The sequence below is a fragment of the Leopardus geoffroyi genome, chromosome C2 (genome assembly GCF_018350155.1).
Source record: "Leopardus geoffroyi isolate Oge1 chromosome C2, O.geoffroyi_Oge1_pat1.0, whole genome shotgun sequence".
In the NCBI taxonomy this organism is placed as follows: domain Eukaryota; kingdom Metazoa; phylum Chordata; class Mammalia; order Carnivora; family Felidae; genus Leopardus; species Leopardus geoffroyi.
The window spans coordinates 71,748,811-71,765,884 of record NC_059333.1 but is presented as its reverse complement, the minus strand read 5'-3'; the positions used below and the strand labels follow the sequence as shown (position 1 = coordinate 71,765,884).

Sequence of the window (17,074 nt, the reverse complement as noted above, 5' to 3'; positions counted from 1 at the left end):
CTCATCATCACACCCACCTACATGTTCCTCTGGGGCTCAGGTCCGGATTCTCTGAAGCCTCCTTTCTCAGCTTCTTGGCCCACCTCAGGCTTAGGCCTCCTCCAATTTCCTTCCAGGTTCGATGGCTCCTCAAGCCAAATGACACAATCCATGTGCAGGTCAATAACCAGACTGTGACATTTGAGACTAACCGTGAAGACCCAGAAGGTAGGCTGGGGACAGCTGTCAGCCACCTGGTCCTGCTTCCCCGGGTCAGGCTTTAGCAGGGCACCCAGGGCCTGGACGCCATGTAGAGACAGCAGCACTGGGGCAGTGGAGACGGGTTGGCACCCCTGCTTCACCCCCTGTTCTTTCAGCAGCTGTGCCTGAACAGCTTCTTCACCGCTTTCTCTTCTCACTTCTCTCCCTCCTCTGCAGTGATGGCTTGTCTGTAGTAGTCCCTGTCTCCAGTCTCCAGGAAGAACGGGGTGTCCTGTGAGTGTGGCTTTCAGCCCCTGGAAAAGGCACTCCCAGGACACCCCAGAGCTGCTCTCAGAGTCTCCCCCTCAACATCTTGACCCTTCACTACTGCCAAGTCTTGTGTCTGCAGGGTTTGAAAGCCGGTTTCTTTCTCATCTGTCTCTCAACATCCCAGGCCAGGAGACATTCAACACCACCGGCATTGTAATGACCCGCAATGGCTCCCTCGTGTCAGCCAGCTTCGATGGGACCGTGACCATCTCCGTGACCGCCCTTTCCAACATCCTCCATGCCTCCTGCAGCCTCCCAGAGGAGTATCGAAATAGCACAGAGGGCCTCCTGGGTGAGAAGCAGACAGGACTCTGCCTTTGAGGCAGCGGCAGCAGCAGTGGCATCAAGAGCATGGGCCCCAGCCCACAGGCAGCTCCCCACCCAGCTGGCCTGTGGACACCCCAGGCTGAGCTTCCCTTTCTCAGCCTCCTTGGAACAGAACCCTGAGGGCACAGAGAGGTGGGGAGGGGCAAGGGACCTCTTCAGCTTCCTTTGAGGCTCATTTCTTGTTCTTCCAAAGCTCTCGTTCTAGGGCAGCCAAGGGGGCTTTGAGGATGCCCTTCCTCTCCCTCCAGCCCCTACTTCCTTTCCCTTCTTCCTCCATTTTCTCCTCCTCTATCCCTGAGACTGAGGGGTGGGCTATGAGGTCTGGTCCTCTTCCCTCCTCTGGAAGGACTGAACCGAGAACAGACACAACTGGAAGGGGCTTCCCAGGCCCCTACACCCCCTCACACCTTGAATGTGACCTGTTGGACGCTCCTCAGGGAAGGGGAGAGCCACAGTTCCAGGGTGGCCAATCTCCTACTCTGTCCCTCAGGAGTCTGGAACGACAATCCAGATGATGACTTCAGGATGCCCAATGGCTCCACCATTCTCAACAAAAGCGATGAGTGGCAGCTTTATCAATTTGGAATGACCTGTGAGTCTGGGCCTGAGTCCTTGGGGTAGATGTGGCTGGGGTGGGATGAAGGAAGCATTGTCTCCCTCGGGCTTGTGGGGGCCAGACCTCCATCCTTTGTGAGGGAGGGGTGGAAAGGCCAGGAGGAAGTGCTGAGGATTCTGGGGCCACCCCGGATTTGTCCCCTCCACCCCCATCCCCCCCTGCATTTCTCTACCTGGTAGAGAAGGTGAGGGAAGTGGTGGCCCTCACTCACTAGAGCAGGGATTTCCAGCCTCAAAAGCTGAAGTCACTTTGTCCCTTCACACCCCCTCCCTCACCCCAAGGCATATAAAGTGAGGGTAAGGGGTGGACACAGCAGAAGTATAGCTGGAATCCCATCCCTGGTACCACTACCATTGTACTTCATATGTTCTAGGGAAAATCAATGATACGAGACTCCTTGGCAAGAGAGACAACCCTCTGCCTTCCAACTTCACCCCTGTCTTCCTTTTCCAACTGAAGAACAACCACTCGGGTGAAAATCTGGTCTCTGAGTGTAATGGAGATGAGCAGTGCATTTATGACAGCCTGGCCACAGGAAACACAAGCACCGGCCTGAACACTAAGATGCTCTTTAGCAGATACCAGCTGATGAACGCCACCCTCAGTAAGTGGCATGAGGCCCAGACTTGGGTGACAGATGTGGAGCAACCCCCTTTCATGATATTCCTTTAGGCTACGTGTTTTTCAAATGTAACAGATTCTTTTGTTCAGGTTATTCCTCTGCTCAGCCTCCCGTGACTCCCCAGCTCACTCCGTGATGGCCTTCACAGCCCTTTCCAACCTGACCCTCGGGCCTCTCAAACTCTTCCTCTGTTCCTCCCCACCTTGCACTCTCCACTCCAGACACACTGGCTTCTCTGTCTTCTTCAAACACACCAGGCTCACCGCCAGCTCCAGACTCCACACCTACTGTTCTCTGCCTGGACTCCCTGCCCTTCCTCCGGACAGCCTCTCACCTCCTTCAAGGCTCTGTGCAAATAGAGTCGCCTTCTCAGCAGTGCCTTTCTTGGCTAGTCTGTCTAAAATTTCACATTTACCCATACTTCCCATTCACCTTTCCTGCTTTTTCTTTTTTTTTCACCCTAGCATTTATAACTATCTAGCGTATTTTCTAATTTGCATAGATATCTTTTTGATTATTTGTTTATTGCTGTGTCCTCACTACACGGAATAGTGTCAGTCATAGGTTAGGCACTCAATAAATATGTGTTAAATGACTGAATGAGTGAATGAATGAGTGAATGAACAATAAAATGGAAACAGCAGGGTTCCAAAAGACAGGTATCAGTGAAAAGTTTTTTTTTAAGTTTACTTACTTTAAGAGAGAGAGAGAGAGAGTAGGACAGAGGCAGAGAGAGAGGGAGAGAGAGAAACCCAAGCAGGCTCTACACTGTCAGTGTAGAGCCCAACGTGGGGCTCAAACTCATGAACTTCGAGATCATAACCTGAGCAGAAATCGAGTTGGATGCTTAACTGACTGAGCCACCCCGGCACTCCATCCAGTGAGAAAGCATTTTCCTCTATTTCCTGACAAATGCAATGTCCATCTAGAGATTACCCTCTTGGTATTCAGCCCTCTTCCAAAGGTAAAACTCTGTGATGATCTGAACAACCCTGTTCTCTGATTCATTGTGTACCATGCCCAGCATAGCATTCTGATCAGGAAAGAACTTGACCTGAATCCTGTGTGGGGAGAAGATAAAGAGAAAATAAGGATTTGGCCAGGTGGGCAGTACAACCCCAACCTGCTCTAGATAGACCTGAAAGCAGGTACACAGAATCATTCCTGCTTCCAGAGGTGGGTCACAGCCCTGGGAATGCTTCACACAAGCCAGAGGACTTGCCCATGAGGCAAGAAAGTGTCCTGCCCCAAACCCTGAATTCCCTCTTTGTGTTTCAGGTAAGTACCCACCTTCTATCGAGGGTAAGCATGTGGTGGAAGCCTATCTGGGGCAGACCAAGCTGACTCAGTACACCAGCGGTTCTGAGAACGTCATATTCACCCTAAGAAACAGCAACACTGACTTCAAGCTCTTTGGTAAGAACGGTTGGCTGCAGGTGTAAGGGATGAGAGCAGAGTCAAGCTTTAGGTAATGTTGCATTATTATACCCTGTGCAACTTCATTCCACTTTTCCATCAGAATACCCAGGACTAGCATTTCTTGGAGTGATCCCTAAGATTCAGATAGTGTCCCCAGTGAAGAGCAGTGATGGGCTTTTGGCAATCTGGCCAGCTAGCTGCACTAACTCGGGGTACATCCAAGTGACTCAAAAGTCATGTCACCTCAAATCCAAGAACATGCAATCATCTTTAACCATCTTTATAAAATCACCAAATTATTAGAAAAAAAGTATAACCATTAAAAAATACTAATTTAAAACATTTCAAATCTATTAAAAGAATGATATAATGTGGAACATGATTTAAAGATACAAATATCTTCCTTTGGTATGTTTCTCACTTGTTTTTATGTTTGTCAACCATGTTTACCTAACTTTGTCTCTGCTCGTGGCTTTTCTCTGCTGGGAGCAAGCAAAGCCACATCTCTGCCAGTCCTGCAACCATGATCTGCGTCAAAAAGTCAAAGCCCACAGGATGCAATTGCCTTCTGTTGCCAGTACCAGTGATGCTAGTGACTGTTCTTTGCTAAACCCAATCTATTAGGGACCTTATTTTGAGCTCAGAGCACCTCTCTGCCTCGTTTTCTTTCTCTGTGCATAAGAAGGGACTTCTTTGTCTACACCCTTTGGCTCCATGTGGCATTCTGTCAGGTGCTAGCCAATGGCATCAGGAGATTTTCTCCTCCACTGGGCTCCTCTCCTGAGGAGTGAAAACCTGCAAGTTACTCTCATCTGCTCCCTACTATCAACAACTCTCAACCTACTACTTTATGAAGACTTTCTTATTTTCTTGGAAAACATAAGACAGGTTTTGATCAGAAGAGTCCTTGTTGACAATGTTTCACTGTTGTCTGGTGTCTGAAAGTTAAAGGTCCAAGAATTGAGGGAGTGGGCAAGAAATCAGGGCAAGGGATGTGAAGGGGCAGCCAGTTTAGTCTGCAGTATAGCCTGGGGAGGCGTCATCCTGGTCTTATTCTCTTCCCTCCTAGATGTCCCATCCTCCTGCAGGCCCAGGCAGGGGTTGCCCTTTGGGGTCTCTTCAGGGATCAGCTGCCTTCCCTTCTGTGGAGTTCCACCCAACAGTCAGTTAGCGGGGCTCATGCTACCTCCAGCTTGGGGTGTGACCAGGATCACCGTAAGAAACCAGCCTTGTTCAAAGAAATGCCTGATGACATTTGAGGGGTGATCTGAGAGAGGTGGGGGAAGGCTAGCATCGGCACTCAGGGTATTAGATTCCAGGATGTGTCAGTCGGCACAGCAGTCAAGGCCCCCAGCTCTCATGGTCTTGTTTTTCCTGGGGCAGAGAATGGGACATTGCTATGGACACCAAAGTTGTTGGAACCATTCACTCTGGAGATTCTAGCAAGAAATGCCAAAGTCAACTTGTCATCTGTACTCCAGCCAAAGACAGTGGTCTGTGCCTGCAGGGAAGAGAGCCAGTGTTTATACAACCAGACCAGCTGGGTGGGCAATTCCTCCCTGGAGGTGAGTATTGGGAGGAGGATGGGAGGGAGGTTTCCTTATTGAGGGGAAAGGCGGAGGGAACTGAAGGGATGTCATACTTCAGTCCCTGTGTGGTAATGTGTGTGTGTTGGGAGCTGTGGTAGGTGAGTAGAGCCAACACCAATCTCAAGCCAGGGGAAAGAATGCTCCAGGGAGGCCCAGTGGGCTTGGCAAGGATGTACAGGACCACGACGTAGTCACAAAAGTGCTCAGTAGATGCTGGTAGAGTTAAGACAAGGACTCAAGGTCCACAGGTTCTCAGACCAGAGGGGTCAGTACAGAAACACCCAAAAGCCTTTAATGGTTCAGCCTCCTGGCTCCCTGGTGATCAGCAACCCATTACAGGTGGCCGGCTGCAAGTGTGATGGGAACAGCTTTGGCCCCTACTGCAAACGCTCCAGGGACCTCTGTGAGGAGCCATGCTTCCCGAATGTAAAGTGCATTCCTGGGGAGGGCTGCGAGGCCTGCCCCCAAAACCTGACTGGGGATGGGCGTCATTGTGCAGGTGAGCCGGGAGCAGGGCCCTGGCAGGAGGAGGGCCTGGGCACAGTTGACACCTTGAGGGCCTAGGGCAAACCATTTCTCCCCCTTTTCCAGCAAGTCTTTAGAATGCTCACTATAAGTGGGTACAGTAAGGAAGTGAAGACATATGGTGAGGTGTGAAGCTGCAGAAGAGACTGTGCAGGCAGGGGTAAGGATGGCCAGGGCAGAGCAGACCTGAGGCCCTGATGGGGGAAACCCAGGGCAAAAGACTGAAGAAGGCCTGGGGAAGGGAGGAGATGTCCAGCAGCAGCCCGCAAGCCAAGGCTCCAGTGAAGTCATGATGAGGGAGATCACAGTGAGGCCTTCACTAAGTCCCTACAGCACCCAAATGAAATGTAGAGGCCACTGTGTCTTCTGAGGAATGGCCAGAGCAGGCAGAGCCACAGCTTTATAAGGCAGACAAAGGGATGGAAGTAAGGAAACCAGGCTGGCGTGCTCTTCTCTTGCCAGCCTTCTGGGTCCTTTCCTGATGCAGGGGGTCTGACAAACATGCCATTCCCTCAGCAGAAGTGGGAGAACACCTACCTGGCAAAGGAAAAAGGGTTGCCCAGCAGAGAAATATCTGGAAAAGGGAGAAGGATAGTTTGAGGCTCAGAGTGACTCATAAGCAAAATGCAGACTGAATGGGCTTTGGGGGAAAGAAAGCAAGCCTGTCCTAGGAGCAGCTTTCTGTGGGCCGGGGCTCCCCATGGCTGCCCAGCCTGATGCTGCTGTCCTCCCTCCTTCTTATGCAGCTCTGGAGAACTCTCCCCTCTGTCAGAACGTGTCCTGCCCTGTGAATTACTGCTACAACCAGGGTCACTGCTACATCTCCCAGACACCAGACTGCCATCCCACCTGCACCTGTCCCCCAGCCTTCACTGACACCCGCTGCTTTGTGGCTGGGAACAATTTCACTCCAACCATCCATCAAGGTACCAACAGCTGCCCTCTGCCTTCACATTTCTCTCACCTTGGGGGAAGATGGGGAACTCGGGGGACCAGAGCTTCATTCCTCAAACTCAACAGGGCAGAACTCCAATCTCTCTCAGGTGGTGGTAGGTTGGTGGCTATGGGAGCTGTGGGGGGAGCGGGGGCAAGGGGTAGCTGCCACAGCATGAACCCCAGGCCTGAGCAGTCTGCTGAGGAAAGACTGGAGGTGACTTCATGGCCCAGAGAGATGAGAGTCAGGAAGCCCTGACCATAGTGGAATGGGCACTAGGGTGAGGCTCAGCAGAATCAGTCCCTTCTGACTCCTCTGGTGACCTTCTGTCACTGTCGAATGGGGCAGTCTCCCTGAGCTGGCCCAAAAAACTTCTTGGATAAGTCTGTGTAAACTGTGAGGTGATTGTGAATCTGCTTCTCCCATCTCCAGATCTTCCCGTAAGAATCATCCAGCTCTCACTCAGGGAAGGAGAAAATGCCACCATGACAGATGTCAATGCCTCGGTCAGTGTTGCAGGCCAGCTCTGGGTGGGGAGGTGGGTCTTGGCAGGTTTAGGGTAGGGTCTTGGCCATCACTTATATGTTCTACATCTCATCATCCATCTAGATTCAGTTGCCAGAAGAGGCTGGAGCCTCCTGCCCCAGGGAAATCAGCGAATGAGGAAGGCAGGAATCCCCCAGACAGAGACCTCCAAGGGGACTGGAATAACCAGACCACAATGAACATTGTCTAGGGTGGTCAAGTCACCCCAGCCCCTCCTTCTGAGTATCCCTAAAGACCTGCACTTGGTCTGGCATTTCACCTCCAGGAAGCCTTCCCTGACTTCCCAGAGGGAACTGGCAGCTCCCTCTTCTTCGTTCCTATGCCCTTGTCCATTCCTCAACCACAGACAGAGTACCACAGTAGTTGAATTACTGAGGCTCCATAATCCTACATACCCAGGTTAAAATCCTGGCTCTACCATTCCCTCAAGCAGGTGTAACAATTAGACAAATTATTTGATGTCTCATCTGTAACACAGAAATAACAATAGTACCTATGTCAATGGGTTGTGTCAAGTTTTAAATGATAATGTATGTAAAGCACTTACTGCAGTGCCTAAAACACAAGTGTTCAAGAAATTATAATAATTATTATTATGATTGCTACTACTACAGCATTCCACACTCTGAATGGTAAAATCTGTTCATGCTTATTCACTTCACCAGACTATGGGTCTCTGAGTACAGACTGTTCCTGAGTCAGCTTGAAGTCCCCAGCACCTGACCATCCCCTAGGTCTGGCTAAACATAATCAATGTTCAATATACATGTGGGGAGAGAATGATTGGGTGAGTCATGGAAGAGAGGCAAGGCATGAGTCATTCATTCCAGATTCTCCCCTTGTTGTTGGAGGCAGGGAGGTATGCCTTCACTCACCAACAAACTTTTAATATTTACTTGTTTATTTTTGAGAGAGAGCAAGCACGAGTGAGTGTGCAAGAGAGCAGAGGTGGGGCAGAGATGGAGAGAGAGAATCCCAAGCAGGCTCCGCACTGTCAGTGCAGGACCCAAGGTGGGGCTTGAACTCATGAACCATAAGATCATGACCTGAGCTGAGATCAAGAGTCAGATGCTTAACTGATTGAGCCACGCAGGTGCCCTTCGCAAACAAAATTTTATTAAGCAGGGACCCATGCCAGTTACCAGGCTAGGCTGGGGTTTAGGGATGTAGAAATGGATGAGAAACATTCTGTAGGTCCTGGCACTCATGTGCAAAGAAAGAGCCAGACATGGATAAACAAATGCATTCAAGTGGGAAGGGTCTCCTCTTTGGACAGGGCCTCATTCCCACTCCCCCACCCACTCCCTAGGTGGCCTACAGACTGGGGAAGCTGGATGTGCGGGCTTTTCTCCAGAACAGCAAAGTGGTACCAATGTAAGTGGGACTGTCCCCGCCTGCTCCCCAGGTCCTCCCTTCCCCTTCCACCCTTAGTGCCTCACTGTACCCCTCCCACACAGCAATTCTGGGGCAACACAGGCCTCAGAAAGAAACCTTCAACGCTGGAGGGTCATCTCGGAGTTCCAGTACCTCCCTCGGGGTCCTGTTATCGACTTCCTAAACACCAAGCTGCTGGATGCAGTGGTAGAGGCATTCTTACCCCAGGCCTCATGGAGGAGATGGAACAGAAGTGAGGGGCCCAGGACCAACGTGAACTTCCATTCCATCTCCAGGGAAGATGTGTACAGTGTGAAGGCTCGTGAGTCACTTTCCTGGGGATAGTCACAGGGATAGCTGAGGGAGGAGGTAAATGGAGGGGACCTATCACAGATCTTCAGCCCACACAAACCCATGGTGGAAAAGTTTTCTACGGAGAGCCACAGATAAGCAAGAAGCAAGTAACTTAGTTTTTTGTTTGTGATTTAAAAAAAAATGTTTTTTAATGTTTATTTATTTTTGAGGGACAGAGAGACAGAGCACAAGTAGGGGAGGGACAGAGAGCGAGGGAGACACAGAATCCAAAGCAGGCTCCAGGCTCTGAGGTGTCAGCACAGAGCCCAATGCGGGGCTTGGACCCAAGGACTGTGAGATCATGACCTGAGCTGAAGTTGGACGCCTAACTGAGCCACCCAGGTGCCCTTTTGAGGGAAATTATAAACATTTTACCTACCAGCTTTCTAGATACAAGAGCAGAGCACAAAATACTGCTTGATGAATCCGCAGGGATACAGTTTCATGGAGCATTTACTCTAATTGCCAATTTCCGACCATGACCACTAAGGGTTTTCTTTTTTTTAATAAAATTGTTAATGATTTTGTTAAAATAACATTGCACTTTATAAACATAAGCAGGGACATCCCTTTTACCTTTGCCCTCCAGCTAAAGGATATTAAGCTGAAGCCTGGAGACCTGGCTCGGGGGCAGAAATATCCCCTCCTTGAGAGGTGTGACCCTAGGCAAAAGCCATCCCCAATCCAAGCCTTAACACCCCAACCTGGAAAATGAGACGGGATTTCTGAGGTCCCTTTCAGCTGTGATAGCCCCTTGTTATCCTGGAACAAGAATGAGATGAGTTGGTAAGCTTACCAAGGAAGGAAAGGATTGGCCTACGCTACTTTGGGAGTGTAGCAGAGAACAGGGCAGTAACCACACTGAACCCAACAGAAGCCAGTGTGTTACTGGAGGGTGGGACCAAGCAAGAGCTTCTTCTGGGGTCCAGTCTGGGTCTCCTCCCTCCTGGGGGCGGCAGTGTGAAATCCTCTGAACTACTTTGTGTATGTGCAGTAGGGGGTTAGGGGTAGGTGGTAAGAGAACAATTGTCCTAGACCTGACTATAACTTTTATTAAAGAAACCAAACCCCCCCCCAAATTTTATTATACAAGTACAATATGTTTATCGTAGAAACTTTAGGAAACACAAATTAACAAAAAGAGAAAAAAAATCACCTGTAACTCCAATCCCCAAAGACAAGTCCATTTCGCACACATCCTTCTGAATTTTCTTTTACACACAGGGATCTTCACAAATATAAATATTGTTTATAATAAAGGATAAAGTCGTGCCTAATGTTTTGATAACCTCATTACTTAAACAACTGTGAGCATATTACTTTGTGTATTATGTATGTATTCCCATTTGATATATTATTTTATCACACATTTTAGCATAGTGTGCTATATTTTATTTAAACAGAATGTTATACCAATAGTGACCATTTACTGAGTGCTTACTATGTTAGGCAACGTACTGAATATTCTGTATATATTATCTCCTTTAACTTTCACAACGTGGTAGGTACTATTATTATCGTTTCCTTATAAAAGATAAGGAAATCGAGGCTGAAAGAGTTAAGAAATTTCCCCCAAATCACACAACTAGTTAGTAGTAGAGTTTGAATTTTAACGTAGGTCTGGTTTCCTTCAAAGCATCTGCCCTTAACCAATGCACTTTCCCTGTCATGGTGGTTACCGGTTGCACAATATTCATTAACAAAATCCCTCTTATTAAACACTGTTGCTATTGTAAACCATGCTGCTCTAGACTTCCGTGAACATAGGTATTTGTGCACTGTTCCAAATATTTCTCAGGAAAAATGCCCAAAAACGGCATTCTTGATTGAAACGGTATAGATTTGGTGTTACTGATTGCTTTCATGTTCATCTGCGTCCTACCTGACAGTGAACGTGAGCATGCTGAAGACTTACTTCAAATGCAATGGCTACAAGGGTTACCACCTGGTCTACAGCCCTCACAGTGGCCTGACCTGTGTGTCCCCGTGCGGTGAGGGCTACTGTGAGCACGGAGGCCAGTGCCAGCACCTGCCCCAAGGGCCCCGTTGCAGGTGAGTCGGAGAGAGGGCAGGAAGGGCAGTGCTGGGGAATCCGAGCTGGGCAAAGATGCTGCAAGGGGCCCAGAAACCCCATGGTATTTTGTGGTGTCTGAAAGTTAGGATGTATCTTCTGTAACTGAGCAAACGCGGATCAGAGAAAAAGCGACCAGGGAAAAGATGTGTGAGTGCCTACCCTGTGTGGAGAATAAAGATGTTATATCACCTCTAAAATTCAAACTAGCTACTGGGTAGGTATTATGAACATTTTTTTTTAGTTTATTTCTTTATTTTGAGAGAGAGAGAGAGAGAGAGAGAGAGAGAGAAAGTGAGCATGAGCACAGGAGGGGTAGAGAGAAGGAGAAACAGAATCCCAAGCAGGCCCCATGCTGTCAGTGTGGAAATCATGACCAGAGCCGAGATCAAAAGTCAGTTGGATGTTCAACTGACTGGGCCACCGAGGCGCCCTGGTATTATGAGCACTTTTTTTAATAATTAAAAAAAATTTTTTTAATGTTTATTTTTGAGAGACAGAGAGAGTCAGTGGGGAAGGGGCAGAGAGCAAGGGAGACACAGAATCCAAAGCAGGTTCCAGGCTTGAGCTGTCAGCACAGAGCCTGACACAGGGCTTGAACCCACGAACCATGAGATCATGACCTGAGCCAACATCAGATGCTTAACCAACTGAGCCACCCAGGTGCCCTGGTATTATGAGCATTTTAAGGAAGAGATAGGTAAAGAACCTGCCCAGGGTACCCAGTAAGTTAAGAAGCAGGATGTGGGTTCCAAAGGCTACCTCTTCCACCTGATTTTGCTTCTGGGGTGGACATTCTGCTGTCTCTTTGTGGAGAGGCACCCACTGCCTTGTGTCTAGGTCCATCCCTGCCTCTCCTTAAGAGTACCAGCCAGGGGAGGCCCTCTGCAACTGGTGTCCTAAGTCCCCTCAGTTCATCAGCAGTCTAAGGGTCTCCCATGAGGGGAGTGCACTAATCCGACAGGCCTGCTAGGGGAGAGAAGGGCAGTGCCACCCAGGGCCCTCATGTCACATCAGTGCATCTACCCTCGTGCCCACTGCAATCCCAGATCCACCCAGCCCTCTCCCCTCCAAGGAGGGCTGGGAGAAGCCAGGGCTGTGCCTGCACATGCTCACCTGCAGCCAGGTGGAGCTGACTCCAGGTGAATTCACCCCCTCCAGCCTCCGCTAGCCAGTGGGCATGGCTTCAGCTCCACCTCCTTCCCCAGAGGGGATCCCAGCCTGTTGTGGAAAACCTCCTGGGGCCTCCCCGCTGCTGACCATGTTTTCTCTCTCTGTCCCCAGCTGTGTGCCCTTCTCTATCTACACGCCCTGGGGAGAACGCTGTGAGCACCTGAGCATGAAGCTTGGCGCCTTCTTCGGGATCCTCTTTGGAGCGCTGGGAGCCCTCTTGTTGCTGGGGGCGGCGGTGTTTGTGGTCCTGCGCTTCTGGTGCTACCCCAGGAACCAGTACTCCTACCCTCTGGACACAGAAAGCTGAGGCCTCACCCCAAAGGGGTAGCTGTGGCCTAAGATACTTCAGGACCCACCCCAGCCTCACTCACGTATTGACCAGTACCTTGGCTTTGAGGAGACTGGGAAAAGGAAGGTGCCTGAAGGTGATTCAGGATTCTTCAAGGGAATGAGTAATAATAAAGACAATAGCACACCTTTTCAGTAGACACAGAGGCAGACAGAAGGGGCCATAAAGACCACCTACTTAAAGGATGGATTCTTACCCATACATACCTGCAAGAAGGACACTGACCTACATACACACACATCAGAGTTAATAATGTCTCAGTTGAAATCCAAAATGCATTTGTATACAAAACTCCAATTTACTTCTAATTAAAGTCTATTTAAGTAAAATCCTTCTGACTTTTTTGTTTCCCAAGCCATGGATTCCACTTGTGGTTTTTCTCAGGGGCCTGAAGGGTGAGGCACAGGGAGTGGAGGAGAAGAGGTGGGTTGGACCCAGTCCTGCTTCAGCCCTCAGCTACTCTCTGTTGGGAAGCTTGTTGCTCCACCCAGGTGAATCCTTGCTTCAGCCCCCACATCAGTTTCTTCCCCTGAGGAGAAGAACACAAGCCAAAGCCTGGTTTTCGGAGGAGGATGGTTGAGATACCCCATATGGAGTAGCCCAGACTCACCTAGGAACCCTCCCTGCCTTGCTAGTCTCCGTCCATCAGTTCCGAGAGGATAAATACACTCAGTGCCTTTACCTGTCTGGTTCCTGTCCCCCACTGCCTGTGTTCCCTGCAGGAGGGATTAAACTGTTCCAGCTCCCTTTCTAAGGACCAACTTGAGAAGCAGGCCACCAACCCCCTCCTTAGACCTGAAGCACCCAATCCCTCATATACGATCTCTGTCCTTTCCTGAGCACCAACGAGTCTTCTGAGCCTCTCCACCCCACAGTCCCTTGGCCCCACTCTGCTTGCTCCCAGCAACCTGACCAGTTTTGACCTCACACTTCTCTCCTAGCAGGCAGAATTTCACACCTATCTGGTGTAACACGTCCAACAATAAATGGGCCCACAATTCCCGTGTCTCAAATACCTCAATTCCAACTCTATTGCAGAAACTGGACCTCTTGGTCCTAAATCCCAAATCTCTGAAGGGAGAATCTGATTAGTCCAGTTTATGTCAATTGTCCATCAGTGGTCCAAACTAGTGTGGCCAAAGGGTAGGAAAGGAGGTCACGTGACACAAACCTGGTGCTCAGGCTCACCTTTGTTGGTAAGGAAGTGGTGTTGCAGGAAGTTCAGGAGAAACATGATCTTTGATCTGAACAGAGACTCTGCACTGTCTGCTTTTCACAGAGAATGACTACTCTCAGTAGGCAAGGCCTCTCCCATATGTACAAAGTTGTGGCTTTATCCTCAAGCACCCCAAAGTGTAATCAAAGCTCCTTATGAAATCACTTTTATTTGGGGTGCCTGGATGGCTCAGTCAGTAGAGCACAAGACTCTTGGTCTTGGGGCTGTGAGTTCAAGCCCCACATTGGGCATAGAGCCTACTTAAAAAAAAAAAAAAAAAACTTACTTAATCCTAGCATTAATTTATCAAGAATTAAGCATATAGCCAAATAGATTCACTGGTGAATTCTACCAAACATTTCGGGAAGAAATTCTACCAGTTCTCTATAATCTCTTTCAAAAGATTGAAGTGGAGGGAATACTTCCTAAGTCATTCTATGAAGCCAGCATTACCTTAATACCAAACCCAGAAAAAAATCATACAAAAAAAACTATACAGCAATATCTTTCATGAACATAGATGCAAAAAACTTCAACAAAACATTAACAAATAAAATCCAACAATGAATAAAAAGAATTATATGCCATGACCAAGTGGGATTTATTCCAGGTGTGCAAGACTGATTCAATATTCAAAAATCAATTAAGGGGTACTTGGGTGGCTCAGTGGTTAAGCATCCAACTCGATTTTGGCTCAGATCATGAAATCATGGTTCGTGAGATTGAGCCCCATGTCAGGCTCTGTCTGTGCTGATGGCATAGACACTGCTTGAGATTCTCCCTCTCCCTCTCTCTCTGCCCCTCCTCTGCTTGAGCCCTCTCTTACTGTCTCTCAAAATAAATAAATAAACATTTTTAAAAAATCAATTGGTGTAATCTATCACATCAACAGAAGAAAAAAAATCGTGTGATTATACCAATAGTTGCAGAAAAAAACATTTGACAAACTCAAACACCAAAATTCTTGGCAAGCTAGAAATAGAGGGGAACTTCCTCAGCTTGATTTTAAAAACCTTATAGCCAAAATCACACACCAGAGGAGAGGGGCGCTGAAGGGTGGGCAAAATGGGTGAAGAGGATCAAGAGGTAGAAACTTCCAGTTATAAAATAAATAACTCATGGGAATGTAATGTACAGCACAGGAAATATAGACAATAATATTGTATTAAGTCGGTTATTAGACTTATTATGGTGATCATTTCATAGTATGTAAAAATGTCAAATCCCAAACTTGTATGCTTGAAAATAATATCATATTGTATGCCAATTATACTTCCGTTTTAAAAAAAAGGATGAACCCTAATGTTAACTGTGGACTCCGGACGATAATGACATTTCAGTGTAGGTTCATTGATTGTAACAATGCTCTCTGGTGAGGGATGTTAATAGTAGGGGAGGTTGTAAGTGTGTTGGGGGAAAAGGGATATATGGAAACTTTGTACTTTTAGTTCAGTTTGCTATGAACATAAAACTACGTCAAAAAATTGAGTTTATTAATTTAAGCAATTGTACAAATTTAAACAAAAAGAATTAAGCACATATGTCACTACAGGGAGACAGGGTGGGCTGGGAGTGGTGCCCAGCAATTAGAAAGAAAGGGATGTAAAACAAGGAGGGAGGGAGAGGGGTAACACAAACATGGTGGACTGATGAGATGGCCCTTGCCCTGACCATTCCAACCCAAAAACTAAGTTATGTGATGAAGACTTTATAATGTGACCCAAGATCAGAGAGGGTATGCTTGCTTTGAGCATAAGGTCCAAAAATTACATCTCATCCTAAACCCAGTCAGGACTCTTGGCAAGGGATTGACCCACACTGTGCAAGACGTGGTTGTTACAGATACTGTGTGTCATCAAGCACGGGAAGAGGAACCTGAAAGAACAAAAGCAAGGTGGCAAGTGGGGGGCAAGCCCACTCAAACCCAAAGTCCTTCCTCCCTTCATCCCATCTTCAGACATTAAACTTCTTCTGCTCTCACTGGGCAACAGCGGACGGGTGGGGGCTGGAGGACAGAATAAGTGTTGCAGACAATCCTGCCAAAGGTTGTGGAGATATCCAAGGCCTAAGAGAAGCTGCAGGGCTTGCTACAGAGAAGGAAACCCGCAGACTGGGAAAAAAGAGGAGGTGGGGACACTGGTTGAAGAGGAGGCATTCAAAGTAAGGTTGTCAGATTCAGAGAATGAAAATACAGGAAGCCCAGTTAAATTTGAGTTTCAGAAAAACCACAAATAAGTTTTTTAGTATAAGATGTCCCATGAAATGTTTGGGACACACATGTTTTAAAAAGCATTCATTGCTTATCTGAAATTCTCATGTAACTGGGTGTCCTATATTTTACCTGCAACCTGGCCAAAATGGCTGAGGCACTGGGGATGTAGAGAAAGGTTGTCATGAAAAAAGAAGGAGGTGTCTGTGTGGGAAGGAAAGGTCTCTTGGGGCATCTGACTGGCTCTGTCAGAAGAACTTGTGACTCTTGATCTCGGGGTTGTGAGTTTGAGCCCCATGCTGGGTATGGATACTATTTAAAAATAAAATCTTAAAAATAACAATTCAAAATTAAAAAGAAAAAAGGCTTCTTGGTAAGTGGTGCCATTCAGATCAAGGACACAACTGCAAATTTTCATCAGCCCACTCTCCAGATCTGTGATTTAGATTCTGTCACTCATGCACCTGGAATAAAGAACTGAAGGGCCCTTCTTCAGGGTTCCAGGCATATGTTAGTTTGGCAGAGGAGAGGAAGCCTCCACCCCCATTCCAGGGCGGCAGGCACTGGAACACCCTCAGTGGGCACTGGGCAACCTTAAAGGGCTTATAGCCAGACACACAGATCCCCTTGCCCATCCTTCCCTGCTCTCAAAGGAGCCTTCCAGAAACTCCTCATGGGCTTAAGACAGGCAGCATCTAAAGACCAGCACAGGGGCACCTAGGTGGCTTAGTTGGTTAAGTGACCAACTTTGACTCAGGTCATGATCTCACAGTTCGTGGGTTCGAGCCCTGTGTCAGGCTCTGTGCTGACAGCTTGGAGCCTGGAGTCTGCTTCAGATTCTGTGTCTCCCTCTCTCTTTGCCCCTTCCCTGCTCTCTCTCTCTCTCAAAAACAAATAAAACATTACAGAAAAAAAAAAAACCAGGATGGCAAATAATAGATAACTGGCATAATATACCAGTGTAAATATTTACCAAAAAATGATGCCCACTGATTTGAATTTGGGGCACACCTATGGGATCAGTTACCATTCACTGCTTTCCACTAACTGGTGGCCAGTCCCCCTTAACAGAGGTTGAAGGAAGGACTGGCTGTGGCAGGAGCTTCAGCTGAAGTCTCTCGTCAGAAGAGTCCCACCTCATGTTCTCACCATGGCCTTGTGATTTTGCTTTCTGAATTGTGCTGAGCCACAGATGACTTCAAACAGGCTATCTTGTTTAGGTACACACCTATCTTTGTCT

General features: G+C 48.0%; 1 protein-coding gene across 1 annotated transcript in view; it reads left to right on the top strand.

Moving 5' to 3' along the window:
• MUC4 (mucin 4, cell surface associated) overlaps positions 1-12,738 on the top strand; it is a 47,147-nt gene extending 34,409 nt beyond the window's left edge. Inside the window, exons 13-25 of the mRNA XM_045502415.1 lie at positions 117-207; positions 635-802; positions 1,328-1,429; positions 1,827-2,057; positions 3,354-3,491; positions 4,878-5,059; positions 5,423-5,582; positions 6,355-6,534; positions 6,975-7,048; positions 8,398-8,462; positions 8,546-8,784; positions 10,706-10,868; positions 12,172-12,738. Coding sequence (XP_045358371.1) covers positions 117-207; positions 635-802; positions 1,328-1,429; positions 1,827-2,057; positions 3,354-3,491; positions 4,878-5,059; positions 5,423-5,582; positions 6,355-6,534; positions 6,975-7,048; positions 8,398-8,462; positions 8,546-8,784; positions 10,706-10,868; positions 12,172-12,367 — 1,989 coding nt within the window. The 3' untranslated portion in view covers positions 12,368-12,738. The remainder of the gene's footprint in view (positions 1-116; positions 208-634; positions 803-1,327; positions 1,430-1,826; positions 2,058-3,353; positions 3,492-4,877; positions 5,060-5,422; positions 5,583-6,354; positions 6,535-6,974; positions 7,049-8,397; positions 8,463-8,545; positions 8,785-10,705; positions 10,869-12,171) is intronic.
• Positions 12,739-17,074: the final 4,336 nt, after the last annotated feature.